This window comes from Panulirus ornatus, chromosome 10 (genome assembly GCF_036320965.1).
Source record: "Panulirus ornatus isolate Po-2019 chromosome 10, ASM3632096v1, whole genome shotgun sequence".
NCBI lineage: Eukaryota > Metazoa > Arthropoda > Malacostraca > Decapoda > Palinuridae > Panulirus > Panulirus ornatus.
In genome coordinates, this window is record NC_092233.1 from 9441577 (window position 1) to 9462386 (window position 20810).

Here is a 20810-nt window from a genome sequence, read left to right on the forward strand (position 1 = left end):
TTCAAACATACCCATTTTTGCTTTCCGAGATAATGTTCTCGACTTCCACACATTCTTCAAGGCCCCCAGGATTTTCGCCCCCGCCCCCACCCTATGATCACACTGTTAAAATTTTTCTATAGATCCTCTTCTCCACGTTTCTTAAGGCAATTTTGAAATGGAAAAATATATCACTCTGCTGTAAAACGCTTTTGGTGTAGTTCTCTAATAAAAGGCTTAGTACTATATCTTTGATCCATCTCGGACACATATTTCCCAAATCTTTTCGTAGTTAGCTTTCAAAGGTGATATTCCCCTTTGGTTTCATTCTATGTCATCTCCCAGTAATGTGCCTTTCACCCAGCTATCTTTTAAATCAAAAACTAAATAAATGTTGAGAAGCCATAGAACAATCACATATACCACTATGAGACCAGAAACAGGACCATGGCCTCATTTTATTGTTTTCCTCTCTTAACTTTGCATTTGATTAAGTTGAATGTCACTGGCCCAGTACACGAACCAATGCCAAAGCACATCTCTATCCACCTGTAGCTTGCCATGTCCATTACCTTTAATATTTTTTCTTTTTTCTCATTTTTAGGTAGGGCTCAAATCCTGGTAAATCAATTACATAGGTCAAAAATAGCAATGGTCCTATGAGTAAATCCTGTCAGATACTATTTTTCATTTCTACACAGTTCAAAAAGGCAATTCAGAAATATGAAATCTGTTGCTTTTGATGAAGATAATCATGGGGCAGATTGCATGTAATGACATACTATAACTGTAAAGTACAAAAAGGGTGTTCTACATAAAAGGGGCCATATCACTTAAATTTCTTTTAATACCATACACTAAGTTTTCAGACACTGTCTTCATTCAAAGTCTCATCACTCTACACATTCCATTCATTCACAACTCTCTTACTTTGGAGATACTTAACATCTCACAAGCACCATCCCTTTCCATATGCCTTGATGTTGTTGCTCTCCCTTTTCTGTAAGCAGCATTTAGGCCACTGTATTTATAAGCTGTCTGCATGTGTCCCTGCCTCCAAGGCCTGGTAGTAAGGCATGTGTCTGGCTGCTACTTTCCCCAGTTTCTGTGTATAGACTGGCCACTCGAGAAATGCCCTTTATGATACCTCATTCTTCCCTTGAACAGTTAAGCTCTGGAATTCTCTTCCTCCTTTTGTCTTACCTTCTTTGAATAACTTTTCTACTTTTAAGGGTAAGGTTTGTAAACATCATTGCTCATCAACTTACTAATAACACTATCTCCTCCCAAGTATGGGATGAAAAGTGAACTTCTGGAACAGAATAGCTGTGCTCTGCGTTATTCTTTGGATAGAGTTTTTTGGCAGCCAATTAATCTTTCCTAAAAAAACAACATTCCATGTAAAACTGGTTTCTCTTTCATATAAAACCAGAAAAAATGAGAAAAATAATTCTGAATTGAAATTCATTTTAGTTTTCTATACAGTCAACTTAGGTTTTTGCCAAGAACAAACCACCTAATCACTGTAAGTTTTAAAAAAGACTGGTAAGGCATTTCAAAGCTTTACATTGGTGAAACTGGAAAGTGAACATGAATAATACTATAGCTGATAAACTAAAAAAAATTGGAACACAAAGTTTTCCAAAATTGTTCATTCTCTTTTTTTAGCTTTCCCCTTATCTTAATCTTTCAACTTTTTATTACTCCATTGGTTGGCTTAATTGTCTAGGTATGCTAAGGGGGTTTTAGAATTTTGCTAGATTTAAGGTTTGGCTGTAAATGCTTTTTTCTTTGAAAACAATACATCCCCATCTCATGCAGTTAAACAGTTATACAGTGATATAACGCGAATCAGTATACCAATCTCAATATAGTGCAGGCACTTGAACTGCTCCCATTTTTTCATTATAATGCAAGCCTAGCTGACTTGCATGCCACTGGGTGTTGATGCTGCACAACAAACCAAGCATCAGTTCTCTGCAAGCATACAAAAAGTAAGGTTGAGTGGTTTGCCATTTGTTTATTTTTACACTTCTACCCACTTGAACCAGTCACCATTAAGCCTAAGCATCCATCAATTCCAGCGTCCACAAAAGACCTTGTCTGCCTCTCTATACATTTTCAGTCCTTTGTCATCTCTCCTTTACCTCTGACCATTACATGTCACTTTTCCAATTGATGTATCACACATAATATTCTAAATATCCATGTAACTATGTGTGAAGAAAAGATCCAGCAATGATGGTGTAATAGTCCACCTCAACCCTGGGTGCTCACTGACATGCTGGTAAAGGAAAATAATTCAAAAATTTGTCTCCATGAATATCAACATAGAGAATCCAGATTTTGATAGACTATCACCTTATAACTGAAATTTTCCTCATTATCAGTTCTTTGCCATCTCTGATTAGTGAATATCTTACAGCTTCATGTACTATCATGATTGTTCCATCGTTGCACATTTGTTCAGGATCAATTTTTTCTTAGCATTATATAATATCAACACCACTATGCTCTTCTTCCCTACATCTTCATTTCCTATTACGTGATGTTTCAATGGACCATCCTCCATTATTTCTTGAAACTTAAAGTCTTCTTTCATTAAGAGAGCCAGTCCTACCACTCCTTTGCCTTCTCTTTAGCACCTTACTATCATGTACCCTTCTGAATAAAGTAGGTGAGATCTTATCTCTCTAGTAAGCTTCAATTCCACGACTCCAACAATATCAGGTGCATTTTCCCTTGTAAAATTCTTGAATTCCATCTCTTTGCCATTAACTTTTAATACATCATTTAAATACATCATCTTCTTATAGTCCTGTCCTCTCTGTGGTGCTAGCAGGACTGGTCCATCCTCTTGATTCATTTGGTGTCTCCATTTTTTTTTTATCTTCTCAAATTATTCTTTGCTTCTCTCCCTCACTTCCTATGATTTATCATGTCTGATGAATAGCATCACCAAATTCCATATAGCCTTTAAGTTTCTTAGCTCTTCTAACAAGGTAATTTCCGGCAAGATGACTCCATGTCAAATGTAACTGTAACAGTTCAAACCCTTAAGTCTTGATTGTACCATCAATTCTTCTCCATTCTTTTATCAAGAATACATCTGGCAATTCAATAGTCTCCTGTAATATTCTAATAAGCAATTCTTTCTTTCTGAGTGTGTTTCTATATGTGATTAATAAAGTATGGGAAGGAGTTTCAGAATTGTAAGACCCATCTGCAGATCATTATTAGTTTCATGTTGTCTTCCCAATGTTGTTTCTCTGTTAATTCTGAAACACTTCTCATTATCAACACCACCAAATACTAGTAATCTGTCACTTTTGCCACAAGCAAGCCTTCATGGCACAGTGAGAAATGAAAAAATTACTTTTAACCACTATACCAAAAATGCATAATAATAATATATCTCTCATCTGCACTAATATGCATACAATTCACAGGGGTTGAGCAAATTCACTAAAATTTCTGGAAGACCTACCTGTCTCACTGTCCTGTTTGGACCTTATACAACTGTAAAACACAATACAGATATGTACTGGTCTCTCAGATGTCCCTACCCAGTACACTGACATATCATGCAAAATCTTAAACTAAGACTACAACTTCCTCAGTATCTGTTAAAGAGATCTGTAGATTTGAGCTTTTATTTACCTAAGAAGGTCCCTTTAAAAACACTCACACAAAACATTCTCATAGCTTAATACTCTTTTATCCAATGTTCTACTTCTTCAATTTTTTTTTTCTTTTTTTTGCCGCTGTCTCCCGCGTTTGCGAGGTAGCGCAAGGAAACAGACGAAAGAAATGGCCCAACCCACCCCCATACACATGTATATACATACGTCCACACACGCAAATATACATACGTACACAGCTTTCCATGGTTTACCCTAGACGCTTCACATGCCCTGATTCAATCCACTGACAGCACGTCAACCCCGGTATACCACATCGATCTAATTCACTCTATTCCTTGCCCTCCTTTCACCCTCCTGCATGTTCAGGCCCCGATCACACAAAATCTTTTTCACTCCATCTTTCCACCTTTCTTCTTCAATGTCTCCCTAAATACATTATTCAAATATTTACATGAGAAATCTAGGTTTCTTTATACCTAAGTACAAATACAACTAATAGTTATGAGAATCTAAAGGAATCTTTTAAATACACATTTTTGTTATTCTACTAACATACCTCTGGAGGCTTCATGTTAAGCACTTTGGTTATGCGTCCCTGCATAATGAGGAAGTGTGGGTTATTCACGTTGAGCTGTACTGAACGGAAGAAATCCTGAACTCTACTATTCTGGACTGTAGTGCCGTTTATCATGTACTTGTTACGCCCACCAATTACAACCTGAATGAAAGTAAGTATGCAAATCATTCTCATTAAAACAGTTTTGAAAATAAGATCAGTACCTTAGTTATTACTCAACTTTACACTTCTTCTATAACAAACTTTTCCAGTTTCTCACTCGAATCTACCACCAATGCTGTGACAACAGCAAACAACAGCTGAATCATTTCTCGGGTCCCCCTCACCTCTTACAGACTGCATATGCACCCCTCTCTCTAAGACCCTTGCAATTACCTCCTTCATCAGGATTGTTTTCATGTAGACACTTACCTGTCGAGTAATGGTGACTTCATCATAGTGGTCATAACCTATAGGGCTTTGTTTCTTGTCAATGTTGTCAAAGGTGATCGTTACTGTAGCCTTGGTCACACCTGCTTGTCCATTTTTATATACTAGTTCCTGCAAGTTAGTAGCACGCACCTGAAATAAAAGAATACATACAAGCCATCAAGCGACTTACCTCTCAGCATCTATCTCTTTGAGAATTCATTAGATATGAAGAACTTATTTGAAATATCCTTAAAACACAGGCCTGTTATTATCCAGTAAGGAAAGATGGTATTCCAAAAAGGGAAGAGGGGAAGGAAAGGAAGGGAAACAAATGGATAATCAGAGAACCCTGCTTATAGTTATTTTTTTTCATAATTAAAATTACATTTCCCATCTATGGAAAGAACCATATGAACAAAAAAAAGTATACCCACAAAAAGGGGGAATATAGGGAAAACTTATAAACAAAACGAAGTTAAACTTACCCTCAATGATTACTTACCTCCTGATCCAAATTACCCTATTCATATATAAAGCCACACATAGGAGATAAATTAGATGTATTACCCCATGAAAAATGCTAAAACTTTCAGATCAGGGTATCTTTTTAGCTCCAAAAACTTTTGCTTTTAATACTGTGATAAAATGAAAAGCTTCAATACTTAACATAATCACGGAAAATATGTCATAAAGCTTCCCCTAGCCAACAGTATAAATACAAAGCAGATAGTGACACAATCTCATTAAAATATAAGCACTTAAGAGTATGCTTTCAGACCCTAAAACTTTTTTCTTTTGAAACTGTAATGTAACGAAACATTTCTATACTTGAAATAATGTTGGAAAATATCTCAAAATTCTTCCCCTAGCTGACAGACATCCAATAAATATGACGCAAATATAAAAAAAAAAAAAAATCTTTAAACAGACCTTACTTAATAACAGGAAAATATCTCATAATACATCCCCAAGCCAACAGATATCCAATATATATGAGGTGAATAGTCATGCAATCTTTAATACGTAATTACAGGCCTTAATGACCCTATACAATATTTTGACCCCAAATTTGTATTCAGCATGAAAAATATGTATACTGAGGTTTTCAAGCAAATCTGTTTTCCTCTGAAAAATAAAAAAAATTGTAGGTAATACTTCAGGGTATTCTTTAACCTAAAAAACTTTTTGTCTTCAACTTCAAATAATCTATACTTCAAATAATCAAGGAAAATATCTCATAACTCTTCCCCAAGCTGACAGGTAGCCAATAAATACAAAGCAAATAATCACAGAATCTTTAAATTCTACATTACAGGCCTTAATGATCCTCAGACAGTATTTCAACCCCAGATTGGTATTCAGCATGAAAAGTAGGCCTTATACTGAGACTTTCAAGCTAATCAGTTACCCTTAGATAAATACCAAAAATTGCAGGTAACAGTTCAAGGTATTTCTTAGCCTTAGAAACATTTTGCCTTAAACTTCTTATATAGCATTAGGAAATGCTTTTATACTTGAAATAATCACAGAAAATATCTTATGATTCTTTCCCGAGCCAACATACACCTAATAAATAAGAAACAAAGTCATAAAATCTTTAAATACTTAATTACAAGGCTAAATGATTCCCAGACAATATTTTGACCACATATTTGTATGAAGTCTGTTGGGGATGAGAGAGCTTGGGAAGTGAGTCAGTTGTTGTTCGCTGATGATACAGCGCTGGTGGCTGATTCATGTGAGAAACTGCAGAAGCTGGTGACTGAGTTTGGTAAAGTGTGTGAAAGAAGAAAGTTAAGAGTAAATGTGAATAAGAGCAAGGTTATTAGGTACAGTAGGGTTGAGGGTCAAGTCAGTTGGGAGGTGAGTTTGAATGGAGAAAAACTGGAGGAAGTGAAGTGTTTTAGATATCTGGGAGTGGATCTGGCAGCAGATGGAACCATGGAAGCGGAAGTGGATCATAGGGTGGGGGAGGGGGCGAAAATTCTGGGAGCCTTGAAGAATGTGTGGAAGTCGAGAACATTATCTCGGAAAGCAAAAATGGGTATGTTTGAAGGAATAGTGGTTCCAACAATGTTGTATGGTTGCGAGGCGTGGGCTATGGATAGAGTTGTGCGCAGGAGGATGGATGTGCTGGAAATGAGATGTTTGAGGACAATGTGTGGTGTGAGGTGGTTTGATCGAGTAAGTAACGTAAGGGTAAGAGAGATGTGTGGAAATAAAAAGAGCGTGGTTGAGAGAGCAGAAGAGGGTGTTTTGAAATGGTCTGGGCACATGGAGAGAATGAGTGAGGAAAGATTGACCAAGAGGATATATGTGTCGGAGGTGGAGGGAACGAGGAGAAGAGGGAGACCAAATTGGAGGTGGAAAGATGAAGTGAAACAGATTTTGTGTGATCGGGGCCTGAACATGCAGGAGGGTGAAAGGAGGGCAAGGAATAGAGTGAATGGAGCGATGTGGTATACCGGGGTTGACGTGCTGTCAGTGGATTGAATCAAGACATGTGAAGCGTCTGGGGTAAACCATGGAAAGCTGTGTAGGTGTGTATATTTGCGTGTGTGGACGTATGTATATACATGTGTATGGGGGTGGGTTGGGCCATTTCTTTTGTCTGTTTCCTTGCGCTACCTCGCAAATGCGGGAGACAGCGGCAAAAAAAAAAAAAAAAAAAAAAAAAAAAAAAAAAAAAATTGTATTCAGCATGAAAAACAGGCCTTATATATTTCCAAGTAAATACATTATCCTTGGAAAAATACAAGATACAATATGTCTTTGTATTCAACTTCAAATAAAATATAATGGAATGCTTTTGTTTGTAAAAATCATGAGAAATTATCTCATAATGCTTCCCCACGCTGACAAATACCTAATAAATATGAAGCATATAATCACAATCTTTACATCCTTAATTACAGGCCTTAATGATCCCCAGACAAAATTGCAACCCCCAGATTCGTATTCAGCACAAAAACTAGTCCTATATATTAACGTTTTCAAGTAAATCTATTACCCTCAGAAAAATATGAAAAATTGCAGGTAATGTTCAGGGTATTTTTTAGCCCTAAATTTTTTCTTAAACTTGAAATATAACGTAATGAAACTTTTACATACTTTAAATAACCATGAAAAATATCTCATAATGCTTCCACAAGCTGACATATACCCAATAAAAACAAAGCAAATAATCAGTTTTTAAATCCGTATTATTGGACTTAATGAAACAGAGGTTTACAGGCAGTGACCATTGAGGTTTCTATCCATCTATCTATATCTCTGATGCCTGTTCCATTTAGAAGTTCCTTAAGGGAGTGGCCATGGCAATAGTCTCCATAACTAGTGAGCTCCACTGCTACTTCTTAGCCTTTAGGGCCTCACCCTCAACAGGCCACTGGTAGAGGGTAACTCTGGCAGTGTTTGCAGAGGTTCCTACCTAATGTTCCAACCAACTACTTCTACCTAATGCTCCTATCTACTATTTCTACCTAATTTTCTTTCTACCTAATGCTCCTGCCAACATGTTCCTACCATATACTTCTATCTCCTGCTCCTACCATTTTGCTAAAAGTCAGGTCTAGCAAATAGTGCTCACTGCAAGAAAACCTAGAGTTATGAAGAATGAGCTGTGTGAATTAAGTGTTCTCGTGTGTTACATGCGACAAAGAAAGACTGTTTGTTTGTAGACAGAATGCCAGTAATCTATGTGTGGGTGAAGAAGAGAGAATGGCAGCTACTTAGGTCAAAGGAGTGCAACTTGGCAACCAATGAAGGGCTACCTCACTAAGCAGCTGTCACTAACCCTCCCGACATCCAGATGGGTAGTTCTGGTAATATACCTCCCTGGTCGTTGGCTGCCTACTAACTACTGAGGTCTTCAAGCACATCTATTACTCTCAGAAATTTTTTTTAGCCAAAGAACTTTCTGTCTTAAAATATAACGAAACTGAAATGCTTCTCAAAATAATTACGGAATTGTGGTTTTGGTGCATTACACATGACAGCTAGAGACTGAGTGTGAACAAATGTGGCCTTTTTTGTCTGTTCCTGGCACTGCCTTGCTGGGGGCGATGCTATTTCGTGTGTTGCGGGGCAGCGATGGGAATGAATGAAGGCAGCTTGTATGGATATGTACATGTGCATATTTTCCTACGAGTCCACGGAGAAAATGAAACATGGTAAGTTCCCAAGTGCACTTTTGTGTAATAATCACATCATCAGGGGAAATACGAGAAATAAATATAAGTCAGCTGATATACAACGAAGAGACACAGCTAGGACACCATTTGGTAAACATGTGATCGTCCAAGATAGACAATGAGCGTATCATAAACTTATGTGAACAAGAAGGGGAATTGTTTACAAATTTTATCAACACTAAAGCTATCAAATTTGTATAGACCTTCACTAATATCAAGGTTATAATTCTTTGTGTAGTTAATAATGTACATAGGTATATGTATATGTCTGTGTATGTATATGTACGTGTGTGGGCATTTTTTTTTTTTTTTTTTTTTTTTTTTTTTTTATACTTTGTCGCTGTCTCCCGCGTTTGCGAGGTAGCGCAAGGAAACAGACGAAAGAAATGGCCCAACCCCCCCCCATACACATGTACATACACACGTCCACACACGCAAATATACATACCTACACAGCTTTCCATGGTTTACCCCAGACGCTTCACATGCCTTGATTCAATCCACTGACAGCACGTCAACCCCTGTATACCACATCGCTCCAATTCACTCTATTCCTTGCCCTCCTTTCACCCTCCTGCATGTTCAGGCCCCGATCACACAAAATCTTTTTCACTCCATCTTTCCACCTCCAATTTGGTCTCCCTCTTCTCCTCGTTCCCTCCACCTCCGACACATATATCCTCTTGGTCAATCTTTCCTCACTCATTCTCTCCATGTGCCCAAACCATTTCAAAACACCCTCTTCTGCTCTCTCAACCACGCTCTTTTTATTTCCACACATCTCTCTTACCCTTACGTTACTTACTCGATCAAACCACCTCACACCACACATTGTCCTCAAACATCTCATTTCCAGCACATCCATCCTCCTGCGCACAACTCTATCCATAGCCCACGCCTCGCAACCATACAGCATTGTTGGAACCACTATTCCTTCAAACATACCCATTTTTGCTTTCCGAGATAATGTTCTCGACTTCCACACATTTTTCAAGGCTCCCAAAATTTTCGCCCCCTCCCCCACCCTATGATCCACTTCCGCTTCCATGGTTCCATCCGCTGACAGATCCACTCCCAGATATCTAAAACACTTCACTTCCTCCAGTTTTTCTCCATTCAAACTCACCTCCCAATTGACTTGACCCTCAACCCTACTGTACCTAATAACCTTGCTCTTATTCACATTTACTCTTAACTTTCTTCTTCCACACACTTTACCAAACTCAGTCACCAGCTTCTGCAGTTTCTCACATGAATCAGCCACCAGCGCTGTATCATCAGCGAACAACAACTGACTCGCTTCCCAAGCTCTCTCATCCCCAACAGACTTCATACTTGCCCCTCTTTCCAGGACTCTTGCATTTACCTCCCTAACAACCCCATCCATAAACAAATTAAACAACCATGGAGACATCACACACCCCTGCCGCAAACCTACATTCACTGAGAACCAATCACTTTCCTCTCTTCCTACACGTACACATGCCTTACATCCTCGATAAAAACTTTTCACTGCTTCTAACAACTTGCCTCCCACACCATATATTCTTAATACCTTCCACAGAGCATCTCTATCAACTCTATCATATGCCTTCTCCAGATCCATAAATGCTACATACAAATCCATTTGCTTTTCTAAGTATTTCTCACATACATTCTTCAAAGCAAACACCTGATCCACACATCCTCTACCACTTCTGAAACCGCACTGCTCTTCCCCAATCTGATGCTCTGTACATGCCTTCACCCTCTCAATCAATACCCTCCCATATAATTTACCAGGAATACTCAACAAACTTATACCTCTGTAATTTGAGCACTCACTCTTATCCCCTTTGCCTTTGTACAATGGCACTATGCACGCATTCCGCCAATCCTCAGGCACCTCACCATGAGTCATACATACATTAAATAACCTTACCAACCAGTCAACAATACAGTCACCCCCTTTTTTAATAGATTCCACTGCAATACCATCCAATCCTGCTGCCTTGCCGGCTTTCATCTTCCGCAAAGCTTTTACTACCTCTTCTCTGTTTACCAAATCATTTCCCCTAACCCTCTCACTTTGCACACCACCTCGACCAAAACACCCTATATCTGCCACTCTGTCATCAGACACATTCAACAAACCTTCAAAATACTCATTCCATCTCCTTCTCACATCACCACTACTTGTTATCACCTCCCCATTTACGCCCTTCACTGAAGTTCCCATTTGCTCCCTTGTCTTACGCACTTTATTTACCTCCTTCCAGAACATCTTTTTATTCTCCCTAAAATTTACTGATAGTCTCTCACCCCAACTCTCATTTGCCCTTTTTTTCACCTCTTGCACCTTTCTCTTGACCTCCTGTCTCTTTCTTTTATACTTCTCCCACTCAATTGCATTTTTTCCCTGCAAAAATCGTCCAAATGCCTCTCTCTTCTCTTTCACTAATACTCTTACTTTTTCATCCCACCACTCACTACCCTTTCTAAACAGCCCACCTCCCACTCTTCTCATGCCACAAGCATCTTTTGCACAATCCATCACTGATTCCCTAAATACATCCCATTCCTCCCCCACTCCCCTTACTTCCATTGTTCTCACCTTTTTCCATTCTGTACACAGTCTCTCCTGGTACTTCCCCACACAGGTCTCCTTCCCAAGCTCACTTACTCTCACCACCTTCTTCACCCCAACATTCACTCCTCTTTTCTGAAAACCCATACTAATCTTCACCTTAGCCTCCACAAGATAATGATCAGACATCCCTCCAGTTGCACCTCTCAGCACATTAACATCCAAAAGTCTCTCTTTCGCACGCCTGTCAATTAACACGTAATCCAATAACGCTCTCTGGCCATCTCTCCTACTTACATAAGTATACTTATGTATATCTCGCTTTTTAAACCAGGTATTCCCAATCATCAGTCCTTTTTCAGCACATAAATCTACAAGCTCTTCACCATTTCCATTTACAACACTGAACACCCCATGCATACCAATTATTCCCTCAACTGCCACATTACTCACCTTTGCATTCAAATCACCCATCACTATAACCCGGTCTCGTGCATCAAAACCGCTAACACACTCATTCAGCTGCTCCCAAAACACTTGCCTCTCATGATCTTTCTTCTCATGCCCAGGTGCATATGCACCAATAATCACCCACCTCTCTCCATCAACTTTCAATTTTACCCATATTAATCGAGAATTTACTTTCTTACATTCTATCACATACTCCCACAACTCCTGTTTCAGGAGTATTGCTACTCCTTCCCTTGCTCTTGTCCTCTCACTAACCCCTGACTTCACTCCCCAGACATTTCCAAACCACTCTTCCCCTTTACCCTTGAGCTTCGTTTCACTCAGAGCCAAAACATCCAGGTTCCTTTCCTCAAACATACTACCTATCTCTCCTTTTTTCACATCTTGGTTACATCCACACACATTTAGGCACCCCACTCTGAGCCTTCGAGGAGGATGAGCACTCCCCGCGTGACTCCTTCTTCTGTTTCCCATTTTAGAAAGTTAATACAAGGAGGGGAGGATTTCCGGCCCCCCGCTCCCGTCCCCTCTAGTCGCTTTCTACGACACGCGAGGAATACGTGGGAAGTATTCTTTCACCCCTATCCCCAGGGATAATATACATATATATATACATATACACATACACACACATACACACACATACGCACATACACACACACACACACACATACATATATATACATATGAAAAATGTAAGAAACAATTTAGAAAACAAACTTTTAGCTTGAAATGAATGAAAAAAATAAATGTCACATAATGGTTCAACCTCTGGCTATGGAAAAGGAAATGTACAATTTATTCACACAAACGTCAATAGCAGTTCTCATCAATTTCACCACTATCAATAAGCTTCAATGTCTAAGCTACATTTATGTATATATATATATGTGGATGGGTTGGGCCACTCCTCGTATGTTTCCTTGCGCTACCTCACTAACGCCAGAGACTGCAGTTAAGTATAATAAATAAGAAGTGTTTCATTATACTATATTACAATTTTTAAAGAAAAAGTTTTTGTGTTAAATTTTTATTAGTATTATTTAAAGGGTAATATATTTGATTGAGAACCTCAGTATAAGGACTATTTTTCATGCTGAATACAAATCTGGGGTTGAAATATTGTTTTGGGGTCATCAAGTCTTGAATGAAGATTGCATCATTATTCACTTTGAATCTATTAGGTATCTGTCAGCTAGAGGAACCACTATGATATATTTCTAGAGATTATTTCAAGTATCCAAGCATTTCATTAAATCAAAATTTACCTGTAATTTTTTTCATCTTTGCCAAATTTACCTGCAATTTTGGTACTTTTCAAAATTTGATAGATTTCCATGAGCATCTCAGTTATAAGGACTACTTTTCATGGTGAATATGAATCTGCAGTTGTAATATTATTTGTGGGTCATTACAACTTGAAATTAAATGATTACATTCTAAAGAATTTGTCATTATTCGCTTCATATTCCTTTGGTATCTATCAGCTAAATGAAGCATTACGAGATATTTTCCATGATTATTTCAAGAAGTGTTTCACTGTATCATATTACAATCCTAAAAAAAAGTCTTTAGGGTGAAAAAATTCCCTGAACTATATATCACATGCAATTTTGGTATTTTCATAAGGTAATAAATTGCATGAAAACATCAATATAAGGGTTATTTTTCATGCTGAATAAGAATCGGGTTGAAATATTGTTTTGGGATCACTGAGGCCTGTAATGAAATGATAACATTTTAAAAAGATAGTGTCAATATTTCCTCCGTAATTATTGGGTATGCATCAGCTAAAGGAAACACTATGAGGTACTTTCTAAGATTATTTCAAGTAAGGAGGAATTTCTTATGTTATATTACAATCTTAAAAGAAAGAATTTTTAACTAAAAAATACACTATCTTAAATTTTTGGTATTTTTACAGTGTAACATATTTGCTTGAAAACCTTGGTGTAATGACCATTTTTCATGCTGAAAACGAATATTTAGTTGTAAAATTTTGGGGGAATCATTGAGGCCTGTAATCAAACGAGTACATTTAGAGAAAAAAGTGTCATTAATTGCTTCATATTCATTTGGTATCTGTTGGCTCGGGGGAATTATCATGAAACATTTCAATATATTCCATGAATATTTATAATGTAGAAGTATTTCATTATATTACAATTTTAAAAGAAAAAGTTTTTGGAGTTAAGAATACACTGACCTATTGCCTGCAATTTTTGGCATTTTTCACTGCTGTCTCTAGGACAGCATAATCCATCCAGAAGAGTTATGCTGGGAAAATTTGGTTAGGAACATAACTCTTATACATCGTTCAATGGTTTGACTTATAATGGATTTGACTTTTGATGGATTTTCTAGGAAAGTAACCCACTCATAAGATAAAGCCCACCTCTACAGTACTTTCTGGTACAACAGAAAACAAGATTGAGGCTGGAGAAAGGGCGAGATAAGAAATCGTGGCTGAACAGGATACACCAAAATATGGCTATCTCTGGTATACAATCACATCTGTACTGTAAAGAGCATAATGCAAACATGTATTATATTTGTCTATGGTCTTAAATGTTAGGTTATTAATTCATGTACTGGGCTGAACAGTTTCTTGGAGTACCATTCTTTTAAAGTCAGTCAATCCTGTGAGTATTATACAAATTTTCTCATAAGTTAAAGTCTGATTTCCAAGTACATTAACTTACCTGGCTGAGATTTGTGATGCCAAGCAGGAAGCAAATAGCATCCAAGATATTGGATTTCCCTGAACCATTAAGACCTGTGATGGCATTAAAAAGGGAATCAAAGCCATTAATTTCAGTGCGCTGACCATAACTTTTAAAGCCATCTATCACCATAGATTTGATATACATCTTGCACAGGTGTCACTATATGGGGTCCCTCTGTAAAGAAAGGAATTCGATTGGAAATAATAATGTACTTATGTCAAAATAGCTCATTATGAAACTAATCCTTCATTTTGATAGATATGGCTGTCACATGCAAAAGCCTACAAAGGCCAAAGAAACTTAAATAAATATCACATTTAAGAAAAGATGTAGATGAATGTGTTCACTGGGATCACACACAGTCAGCAAAATAACCATCTTACCAGTTTCATCTGAGGAGTATCTAAAACAGGTAAAAACTTAATTATGGCCTTATTTCAACTACATCAGGTTGGGTGGTATGCCTGAACATAAAGAAGCTCCTGCCAAATTCAGAACTTGCAATATCTGAGATTACTGTTATAAGAGAAAACAAACAAAACATTGACTGAATATCAAAAGCACATCTAAGTTATTGAAATACCTGAGATTACAGTTATAAGAGAAAACAAGCAAAACATTGACTGAATATTAAAAGCACATCTAAGTTATTGAAATAACTGAGATTAGTGTTATAAGAGAAAAGAGCAACACATTGACTGAATATCAAATGCACATCTAAGTTATCTTAAAACTAATCATGTGATTCCAAGATGTTCCCCAATTATGTGAACTATCCAAATATAGATAAATTGTTGGTGAGTAAGAAATACGTCCCTCATGATTCTGATTCATGAATCATTCCCAGCAATGAGTCTTAAACTTGAGTGTTTCATAACTTTTTTTTTTACTGGGACCATAGTGTACCAAACTTTCAATCTACATCATTAAAAGTAATCCCCCATGACCAAACAACAGCCAGTATGGAAATAGCAACAAGTATTAGGCACAAAACCATGAAGAAATGAAAGGAGATAACAGAAATGTACAATGCAACTGGTACCTAGTATCCAAGGTTCCTCAGGCTTGCCAAATGCTTACTTGTGTCACATATGCATGTGTTGGATGGCTCAACTTTTCCAAAATGGACAACCAAAACTTGGGAAGATACTTGCTTTGCTGACTGTACAAAGTGTTAGTTTCTCCAACGATCAAAAAAGAATCTGAACAACAGCTCCAGGATAAAAAATGTACTTTCCTTCATTTCAAGATCCACAAAAATCTACTTACAGCCATCAATGGTTTAATGCTAATTGCTAGTTGTTACACTGGTATACCGGTGTAGACGTGCTGTCAACGGATTGAACTAGGGCATGACAAGCGTCTAGGGTAAACCATGGAAAGTTTTGTGGGGCCTGGATGTGGAAAGGGAGCTGTGGTTTTCGGTGCATTATACATGAAGCTAGAGACTGAGTGAATGAATGTGGCCTTTGTTGTCTTTTCCTAGCGCTACCTCGCGCGCATGCGGGAGGAGGGGGTTGTCATTTCATGTGTGACGGGGTGGTGACGGGAATGAATAACGGCAGCAATTATGAATTGTGAACATGTGTACATATGTATATGTCTGTGTATGTATATACATGTGTATGTGGGTGGGTTGGGCCATTCTTTCGTCTGTTTCCTTGCACTACCTCGCAATATACATACCGATATATTTCAACATATACATACAGACATATACATATATATACACGTGTACATATTCATACTTGCCACCTTCATCCATTCCCATCACCACCCCGCCACACATGAAATAGCATCCCCCACCCGGCAAGGTAGTTCTAGGAAAAGACAAAAAAGGCCAAATTTGATAACACTCAGTCTCTAGCTGTCATATACACACACACACATACATATATATATATATATATATATATATATATATATATATATATATATATATATATATATATATATATATATATATATTTTTTTTTTTTCATACTATTCGCCGTTTCCCGCGATAGCGAGGTAGTGTTAAGAACAGAGGATTGGGCCTTTTTTGGAATATCCTCACCTGGCCCCCTCTGTTCCTTCTTTTGGAAAATTAAAAAAAAAAAAAGAGAGGGGAGGATTTCCAGCCCCCCGCTCCCTCCCCTTTTAGTCGCCTTCTACGACACGCAGGGAATACGTGGGAAGTATTCTTAATCCCCTATCCCCAGGGATACCTATATACACATATATATATGATCAGCCATAAGTTCTCAATATTGACTAATTGTGTTCTGCAATTTTAGCGTAGCATTTTGGAAATACAATAACAGTTGCAGTCAGATTTGGATCATCATATTTTTTCAATGATATCAAAAAAAGCAATGAAGAGTATGTATACATTAGAAAATGTTGGTTTTATTGCTATCAGAGTACATCATATGCTTGTAAATCAACAGAACCAATAAAATCCTCACCTAATAGCATAAATCATACAAGAACTATACCAACATTATATTAGTCTCTAAGGGTTACGCAGCTGTTACTGTGCTGTCTGTATATTGATTTCGATATTGTGCTATGGTGGCTGTACATTTTCAGGAATATCTCTGGAGCAACATATTTTGATTCAATCAAGATATCAAAAAAGACTAGTGTCAAAATCAAATATGACAAATCAGACTTTTTATTTCTGTAATTACAAAGTATTATAAAGAACACCTGAATCCTGAATCGCCATTTCCCAAGGTTAGTGTCAATGCAGAACTAAAACAGACTAACCAACAAATTTTCTAATAGATTTTGCAAAAAAAAAATTAATTCTTTTAAAATAGAATTCTTCACAATGAAACAACTAATTTGAATTGTAGGTAAGTCTTCTCAGGTTGCAGAAGGACTTTTGCAGTCTTAAGTCTGACAAAAAGATGGGTTAAACAGTTAAACCAACGAGGACCACTGTGATTTTGATGCCTCAAGTGGCAATTGTCCTGGACAATGCTCACCTTAACCAGATCCTTAAAGCTCACCCTCAACTTTGGATTAGGTTAGGATGTACATTGGCCTGGATTGCTCTACGCAATATCCTGTGGAGTGAATGTTAGGTGTGGCGGCTGTCCTATGGGGCGCAAACGTCACTTCGATCCTTTCGGTCCCACTTGGCTCCTAGACCCTAGTCTCTCACAGTGTAACTCAGAGGCAGCGCATGAAACAATAATCGACGTCGAAAACCATTTTGTTGGCAATATATCATGTGACCCGACGGCGAAGAAAAAAAAAAAAAAAACGTTTTGAAGTTGGGGTAGGTGGTATACTGCAAATGCAATTTACTAACGGAGTAATAAAGTGATAAACTGCTATTCCAAGGTGAATGCAAATGAGTCTTAATGGTGCATTACTTATATACAGAGCTGACTAACAAACAAGTCTATCCTAGGTATCCATACTGTAAGACAAATAATACTACTTTAAACATACACATTTGTAAACTTACCCAATGAATTTAAACATCTAATGTACTGACAGCGCGCCAATTTCACTCATACTCAAATGTATACCAACAATATACGTAAACTCTTTACCTTCAAATTTCTTATACTATCTTTCACCAAGAATAAATTTTCAAATTACATAATCATAGATAAGATATTGAAATTGTTGTTCTATCGTTTTTGTCTCACTAGATTTAAAGGTTATACAAGCTTTGATTTGATTTCCCAGTAACGTTGTATACAAACATTGAAAACAAAGAAAACTACAACTTTAAAGGGGTCCCTATAATATTATGAAAGTTACTAGGGCTAAAGAAGGGGAAATGGAAGGACTGTAAATCATTATGGGTAAGTGATTACTGGATAAGTAGAGAAGAAAGGGTCAGTGAGACAGAGGCGTATATATGTTTTGACTACGGTGAGGAAAAGCGAATTCATGAACTCGCCAAGATAATAACGGAAAGGTGCAAACAAAAGAACACATTCGGGTTATTTGGACGTTATATTAAATCAATAATGATCATATTTTCATAAATTTGAATACAACCATTGTACAGTATTAAGTTCATTATTAGGCTAGAGACCATTTTTTAATGAAAATATACATATGGTATTCAATATTAACAAAAAATAGCCGATACTAATAATAATCACAGAAGCGTTAGCGAGGTAGCTCAAGGGAACAGACGAATGGCCCAATCCACCCAAATACACATGTATATACATAAACGCCCACACACGCACATATACATTTCAACGTATACATACATATACATACACAGACATATACATATATATGCATGTATATATTCATAGTTATTTTTCTTATAAATATTCGCCATTTTCCGCGTCAGCGAGTTAGCGTTAAGAACAGAGGACTGTGCCTTAGAGAGAAAAGCCTCACTTGGCCCCCTTCTCTGTTCCCTCTTTTGGAAAAGTAAAAACTGGGGAGGAGGACTTCCCGTACCACACTCCCTCCCCTTTTAGTCGCCTTCTACGACTCGCAGGGAATATGTGGGAAGTATTCTCTCTCTCTCTCTCTCTCTCTCTCTCTCTCTCTCTCTCTCTCTCTCTCTATATATATATATATATATATATATATATATATATATAATATAATATATATATATATATATATATATATATATATATATATATATATATATATATATAGATAGATAGATAGATAGATATCAAAATGCTTTCTTAGGCACAGAATTCTTAATTTCACTGAAAAGTAATGTAAATCATTCAAACAGTTTATACATACATATACATTTATTTTTCCTTTCCAGGGATTAAAGTGGCTAGAATAATTGTAAGATTACATAAATCATCAACATTATTAGTTTATTATATACTGAATAGCTGGAAGGGGGACGATCACCCATGTCGACATGGACATGCCCCTGGAGACCTATGGTGCCCCAACGTTACTAAATTGCCTATGTAAGGCCTTTCTTCCAAAATATGAGAGCCAAAGGCAGGCATATTATGTCATTACTTAATATCAGACTGGAAAGGTAAAGAAACACGATAAAATCCATCACTACTACTTTTATACGTAGGAAAATGTTTGAATAAAGTAAGAAAATTGCTTGGAGCTGGATCCTCGAGGGGAAGGGGGAGGTTGCTTTAGATGTTTAATGCAATGTAGTGAAGTGGTGAGGTCCAGAGGATATACACAACCGAGTCAATTCCTTGTATAGTCTTCGGTAGGTGTTCAGATGAATGTTTCAAAATGTTCTGCGCTTTCACTGATCTACATTTGGCAGACTGATCTGCCCAATGTCCATTAACAAAGATTCCTTTTAGTTCTTTGATGTTGCCATATAAAACACTATTACGATCCCCTCCTCCCCTCCGGTGTAATGGGCATCACAGTGTCAAAGAAACGTGCAGAGCGGTTACATCAATAGTACATGCCTCAACTGAAGTGGAAAAAAAAATGGCTCGTGCAAACGCAAGCTAGAGCAACTAAATAACTCCCAGGGCTTGTAACAAAGCATCACCGTGCACTCGGCAGAAGAGTCCCAACCCACACCAGCACGTACCTTACCTTTAACGTTGAACCAAACACATCGAGTGGACTTACAAGACGCCTGACACCATCCCAAACCACTCTGGCCTATTCGCCCTCAGCCTTCCACAGTCAACCCCGCCCACACAACATATCCACGACACTGACCCCAACCCTCACCACACCAAGGATGTCCAAACATACATCTATTACCCTAAGTTCCCCTCCACAGGGGAACACGAACAGCCAACCTCAAACACTCACTTCACCCTCACGAGCTTATACACAAACACGCAACCCTCCTATGAATATACTACACAGCCTCACTTCAGAGACTCGGCACTAATCCACAAATCAGTGAGAAATAGAATTAGAAACAAAAATAAGCAAAAAATCTATTGTAACTCCATTGAAAGAAATTGAATATGAAATGCAGCTTCTCTCTTCGTCCCCAGGACACGAGTAACTTGCAAGAGTCGTATTTGGCAGCAACAAAGTGGTCGATCAAGACGTGGTATTCTCGTTTTTTAAGTGCTGGTTGGAGACGTAAATCGCGAAAATTCTGTCATAAGTGTTGTTTTTCTTCTTTGTTGAGGAAAGCTGATAAAGAAAAAAATAAATTCTCGTTGATTTGCTGGTAAGAACAGCCCCCACTGTGACGGAGACATGAAATGCAAGTTAAATTTTGCGATTTCCTGTTTGAGAAAACCGCGAAGAGGATGGAAGATGTTTACGCAGGTGTGATGAAATTCAAAAGGGAAAAGG

General features: G+C 37.6%; 1 protein-coding gene across 3 annotated transcripts in view; it reads right to left on the reverse strand.

The window, feature by feature from the left end:
- Positions 1-20810, reverse strand: part of SMC2 (structural maintenance of chromosomes 2) — a 150533-nt gene that overhangs the window by 71527 nt on the left and 58196 nt on the right. Inside the window, exons 1-4 of one of the 3 annotated variants that reach the window (XM_071665524.1) lie at positions 18028-18180; positions 14544-14741; positions 4612-4761; positions 4180-4341 (exon numbers count right to left, since the gene is read on the reverse strand). In XM_071665524.1, coding sequence (XP_071521625.1) covers positions 4180-4341; positions 4612-4761; positions 14544-14711 — 480 coding nt within the window. In that variant the 5' untranslated portion in view covers positions 14712-14741; positions 18028-18180. Of the gene's footprint in view, positions 1-4179; positions 4342-4611; positions 4762-14543; positions 14742-17539; positions 17733-18027; positions 18181-20810 lie in introns of those variants that run through there. The other 2 variants (XM_071665526.1, XM_071665525.1) reach the window with 2 other exon arrangements.